At 37.1% G+C, this 6,122-nt stretch overlaps 1 protein-coding gene across 1 annotated transcript; it reads right to left on the bottom strand.

Moving 5' to 3' along the window:
• Nucleotides 1–2,367: 2,367 nt before the first annotated feature.
• On the bottom strand, nucleotides 2,368–5,965 carry LOC126852372 (uncharacterized). The gene is made up of 4 exons (XM_050597140.1): nucleotides 5,784–5,965; nucleotides 4,782–4,889; nucleotides 3,570–4,198; nucleotides 2,368–3,387 (listed from the first exon to the last, which is right to left on the bottom strand). Exons 1-3 carry the CDS (start codon nucleotides 5,838–5,840, stop codon nucleotides 3,599–3,601), a joined length of 765 nt encoding a protein of 254 aa, XP_050453097.1. The 5' UTR covers nucleotides 5,841–5,965; the 3' UTR covers nucleotides 2,368–3,387; nucleotides 3,570–3,598.
• Between the last annotated feature and the right edge of the window lie 157 nt (nucleotides 5,966–6,122).

Here is a 6,122-nt window from a genome sequence, read left to right as displayed (position 1 = left end):
GTTCCAATATTCACTGCCAGTACTGAAAATCTATAATAATGTAAGCTATATAGTAACTATATAGATTTTCAGTACTGGCAGTGAATATGCAGAATGCATATCTACATTATATTGCGATCAACGGATAAACTGTATGACCTCGTTACCGCATACTACGTCAGCGTCAACAATGTTATCTGAAATTTCTGTAAGTGTACTTGTATTTCAATGAGATTACGCAACGTTTCGAAATACTCACTCCGCCGCAGTTTTATCAGAGAAGGAAAGAATATATTTTTTCCAAGTTTTATTAATCGAAGCAATTTACTTACAAAAGCCAATATAGGACAAAGAACGGGATACGCGGAATGATTACCGTCATGATACTTACACCTTTACCATATAATAAAAATATCATAATATTATATAATATAACAAAGAGATCGATATCATTTATGACACAAATTACGAGAAAAACGTGAAAAAAAGATCTATTGTTAAAAAAAATCTACGTCGTATGGTTAAAAAATTACACGAAAAAAAAAACATAAATTATACAAGATCTTATGACGAAGTTTTATTATTTTTTCATATCTGTATCACTAATAAGGTAAAATTTTACAGTATTCATTACTTTGCCCAAAGACTTGTTTTTATAACATAATATATGTATTTTGGATTTGAGCTAATCCATATTAATTATAATAATAAATAAACAGTCATATATCCTTATTTTAACGTTGAACCTTGAAAGATCATATATATATATATATATATATATATATATATATATATATATATATATATATATGTATATATATATATATATATTAATATATATGTATTTGTAAATTGAATTAACAAATTTAACTTGTTCATTATTAATATTTCTTTTGTAGTATTGTTATTTAGTTTTAGAATTTTAGAGCAATAAAAAAGAAATTCGAAAGGTTAAAGGATATTTAATATTAAATTATCGATACAAATTAATATTACACAGTATTCGACAAAATGTATGGCAACCATATAGAATATATCCTATTAGATATATAGATATAGAATATATCCTATTAGAAATTTATTGAAGTTAAAATAAAAGAAATATATTCATATAGATATATATTTGTAATATAGATATATATTTGAATTTGAAATATATTAAATGTCTCCGACGAATAAAACTATAAGAGAGCGCTATTAAAACAAATAAATTCTTTAGTTAGTTAACACAATAAATTTAACAAGTTTAGCGATTAATTGTTAATGAAACCGAGTACTTTTTTATATATGCATATTTCATAGAAATTCTAATATCGAACCGTACAATAATTTTCTCCATATATATGTAAAAAGAAAAAGATCATTCCTTAAAATAAATACCTTAAAAGTGATACAGCTACATAAAATCGTCATTACAAAGCTTGAGTTTGATTCTTAAATCGCCGGTATTCTCTATACTCTTATATCGTACAATGTGCTAGGCACCTTAAGAGCTGAGATTTCACAAAAAGTAATCAAGAAAAGGTCTAGTGTGATACACGAAGCTTAATGTTAAACTATTTACACGTATATTACACTTGATCTTTGCTATATACAATCGTAAATCTCAGGAGGATATTACTAATAATGAAGAAAAAAAATAGAGATGGAATGATAAAGATAATTCTACGTTTCTTCATAATGTACAATCTCCATAAACATAGGAGTGCGATTTGTAAGGAAATATTTATAGCGACTATACTCTCGTGCTACTACTTGGTGTCGACAAATCTATTTGGCATTACAGAGAGAGGCCGCGAAATCTCTACAGTTTCGTGTATATTTTCACAGTGTACTATTAATTTTTCTTGCAAAATTTCCGCGTTCAAGAGCTAAATGCCCCATGCATTTCCACGAGAGAAAATCCTTATTCCTCATTGCACACATAATTTTATATAATAAAAACTTGCTGTATTAGACTCTGGCATAATTACCGTTGATGTCTCGTCAAATGGAGTAAACTCTCTAAGACAGTGCATCAATCGTATAATCTATTTGTACATTCGCAACACAGTTCAAATACACAATAATATTAACATATTTAATATTGGACTGATAAAAATGAAGGGGAGAGGAATAGGAGCAGGAAAAGTGGAGCGCGTTGAAAGATAAGAAAAATTACAACGGCATCCAGAATGAAAAATAATAACGAAAAATTTCCACTCGATAATAAACACTTTCCGATCACTTTCAAAGCAATATAGAAAGAGCGTATAATTTATTAATATAGTGTTGGTTTATTTACTGATCGATTAACCAACACGCGACAGAAATTAACGATTGGTTAGAAAATTATCATTCGTGGATACTTATGCGAAGGAGGAAAGCAAAATAGATAACGCTGCGACGCGTTTCTCAGAAATTTTATTTTCGCATAATCCATGAAAAAGAGAAATCATTTCACCATAATTCTCATATATTCCATTTCATTCAGTCATTATTTATATACGATAAAAGTATTACAGTAATTTGCTATGTACGAATTAATCTTTATAGCCACTTTCATATCAGATCTGAATCATAGGCTCGTTATATGCTATAGGACCCCGGATGTCAGTTCTGATTTGAAAACAACTTTCTCTTCTCTCTATATAAGTCCATATTAAATATATTTTACAATAATATTATCATTGTACATGAGAACAACGTATGCTCTACACCTCGCATTGCTTATCGCTAATTAACCAGCATGAAAGAAGAATTTTCACTGTTTGATGATTAGAATAAAATTTAAAATGTTTAAATGTAATGCACATGATATACATACACATATATCCTAAACATTTTCATTAACGAAAAAAAAAAATAAATAAATCTGGCTAGATTAGTTTTACAGAGTTTAATATCCTATTACAAAAAAATAGTAATAATAATAATAATAACACGGAAGAGAATAGCAATGACTCAAACAGTAAAGATTTAAAAGACAACGTTTAAAATCCATTTAAACGATGTGTCAAAACTTTAGAAACAAGTTGCACTGACAAACTGAATTAAAGCTAGATTAATATACACACAATTGGGCTCTTCCTATATTATTACTTTATATATAATTATTACATAATATATAAAGCAATAAAAATATTTGTATATAATTATTATATATAATTAATATATATATGTATATATAAATTGAATTTAAAGCTCTAATTCATACCAGTATAAAAGACTATGATTTCTTTTTAAATGTCTTTATCATGTTTTCCGAAAAGTTGCATTATTTGGAAATAATAGTCTGAAAATAAAATAAAAGCAAAACTCTAAATGTGCTGGTTGAAGCAACGATCAACAAGAAGGTGTTAATTAGTTAAAATAGACGAGGGGGACTGGATTTGTGTGACCCCAATATGTGCGCCGCCTTGGTACCTCCTATAGTAAAACAAATTTAGGGTTAATATTTTTTTTACAGATTTTCTGCAAATCATTACACGCTAATTTTAAACAACAAGAACCTACATTTCATTATAGATATGTATGTATTTCGAAAAGAAGAATTTGCGCGATTGAAATATTGTCGGCTGAAATAGTAGCAGAAAACATAAATTACTTACATAAAAGTAGTGAAACAGGCGAAGAAAGGTTATTCCTTATTTTCCTTGGTAGTAACAGCGTTGGAGGGATTTTGGGAATCCGATGAGGATAAAGGTGGCGCTTCCGCTGCTGTGTCCGTTGCATCTTGACTCGAGTCCGAACTATCTTTTATCTCCTCTTGTTTCTTCTCTTCGCTAGGAGAGGTGCTTTTAGCTTCGTCCACCACGTTCTCAGACTCCTCCGTTACCTTCTCGTCCTTGGAATTGGCTTCGGAGGTTTTCTCAGCGTCTTTACTGTCTTTACTGTCTTTACTATCCGCAGTCTCTGCGTTTTTGTCTTCATTCTGTATCGCTTTGCTGTCTTTCTCTTCTTTCTCTTCCTCCTTTTCCTCGTCTACCTCCATCTTTGTAGACTCTTCTTCCGTGTGCTTTTCGTTTTTGTTATTCGACGTTTCCTCGTCGGTATTGTTTTCATTATTCTTCTCTTGCCTCTTGGGACGTCCACGTCCGCGACCACCGCCGCCCTTTGTCGATGTTTCCCTTTTCTCCTTTTTGGGAGGCGATGGCACTGGCGTTGTTGAAGTTAGGCCTCTGGCTGAACTGCGGGTGCGTCTTCTGCCTTCCACTTCGCCGACGGATTTGTTCATTCCCTGTAATAATATGCCGAGTCAGTTAAAACAAAAAGAAATATGATTTAAGATCAAATATCAAATGGTTTTATCAGAAAGATAAAACCACGATAGAAACCGTGCGCGAATTGCAAAATATATTGATTTAATAATACTTTGTATTTATACATGTAAATTGTATCATTTAACTAATATTTTTGGAATCAGCTTTCCATTGTGGTAGATACACGCGTTTACGAAACTTTTATTAGTATTACAGCATATGTGAAGATATACATAGCAAATTGTAATTGGCGCCTACGCAGCGATTGGTTCCTCGTGCCCCACCGTGCGAGGACGCTTATTTCCCTCTTCGTTGCCCCCTCTCCGGCCGATCAACATTCCCACTCCGATGCCCTATGCATTCACGTAGGCAGCAGGCACAATCGACGACGGAGAGGCTAAAACGGAGGGAAATAAACGGGCAAGGGGAAGGAGACGAGGACCTTGACCGCTGGAACCTCGACGGCGATTTTGGATAAAAGCGATAAGCCGGTCTCTCTCCGATATGATGCAAAAAGTTTTTCCTGCTTCAGATTTCCGCGTGATTCCTCGCGAGACGCACCTTTATGATTGCCTCACCCTCCCGAGCGGTCCTCTCGAGAGTGGAGAGCCTCTTGGTGCCGCTTCGTTTGTTTTTCGTCGGAGTCGGTTTCTCCTCCGTTGACTGTTCCTGCAAAATCACCGAGCTTCCTATATTCACTCGCTCTCATACACACGCATACATACATATATATTTGCATGATGTCGTACGTATGTGTTGCACATATATCTATACATTGAGAAAATGCCTGTTACGCAGTCGCGCGCGTCTCTAGATTATTCTAGAGTTAAGAATCACGGTGGAAAAGAGAAACGGACGACACGGCACGATAATTAGGACGCTTGCGTGATAAGATTATCGGGGACCGTTGAACCGAGACCATCGTCTCGTTCAAGTTTCCCGCCATTTTGCAGTCCGCATCATCTCCGACGTTCTATGTCTTGCGCGCGATTCCCGTACCCGGCCGTTGACGACGACGTTCCAGCCGGACGTGGACCGCCGTGCCAGCAACCGCCATCGCGCGATCGCGGCCACGTTCCTGATGCAACGCCGCCACGATTTCCCGCCTTTTTGCACGGCGCCGATCATACGGCGTACGGGTCAGAAGCAAGAGAGAAAGATAGATGAAAGTAGCAGCGAAGCGATCTATTCGCGAGAGCTCGCGCGAGTAAAGAAACATCCACCATCTTTGCCGACGACGACGCGAGACGGGGATATGCGTGCGTACGTACGGCGCAGCTACAAGAAATCGCCGGACAGGCGGGCAACCGGTCATAGCGCGCGGCGCCGTCGCTCGACGCGCGATACCACATGGCGCGCGTCGCGACGCCGCGGCGTAGTAGACGTACGACGGCGTACGCCGTCGCCGTTGTCGTCGTCGTTATCCGAAATCCGAGCGAACGTAACAAGCGTCACCGTGGCCGCGAGGAGGGAAGGGGGCCTCCGTCGCACACACGCTGCTCACGGCATGAAAACTCGGCTTGACGAAGATGTTCCTGACGTGACCGCCGGCACGTCGCTTACCTTGGACGCATCCTCGATGTTATTGTCGCTCTTGGTCTCCGTCTTGGCGTCAGACATCTCTTCGCGTGTGAATCACTTAAAAACACTGGGAAATCCACGGTTCCACGGCGAGAATTCGCGCTACGCCCGGTCGCACTGTTTATACGATAAAGAAAGATGGCGGTTAGCGTGGGTCACGTGACATCTCGTCAAACCTCAGAGCGGGAGTTCGACGCGCCGCTCGGCGACGCCGCGACGAACTATGCCCGTAGCGACGCACACGCGAGAATGAAATTCTTTTATCGTTTTTCGCGCCTCGGGATTTTTATTATTGAAAAAAATAAAGCTTTTTATCGAAAC

Source organism: Cataglyphis hispanica, chromosome 10 (genome assembly GCF_021464435.1).
Source record: "Cataglyphis hispanica isolate Lineage 1 chromosome 10, ULB_Chis1_1.0, whole genome shotgun sequence".
Lineage (NCBI taxonomy): Eukaryota > Metazoa > Arthropoda > Insecta > Hymenoptera > Formicidae > Cataglyphis > Cataglyphis hispanica.
Note: the sequence above shows the minus strand (reverse complement) of the source record. Positions and strands in the feature narration are given on the sequence as shown.

What these genes read in the sequence shown, in the direction of transcription:
- LOC126852372 (XM_050597140.1), bottom strand. Translation starts at nt 5,840, where the DNA reads ATGTCTGACGCCAAGACGGAGACCAAGAGCGACAATAACATCGAGGAT. An exon ending in ACATCGAGGATGCGTCCAAG is followed by an intron (nt 4,890 to 5,783) that starts GTAAGCGACGTG and finishes GTGATTTTGCAG; the next exon opens with GAACAGTCAACGGAGGAGAA. An exon ending in AGGGTGAGGCAATCATAAAG is followed by an intron (nt 4,199 to 4,781) that starts GTGCGTCTCGCG and finishes ATATTATTACAG; the next exon opens with GGAATGAACAAATCCGTCGG.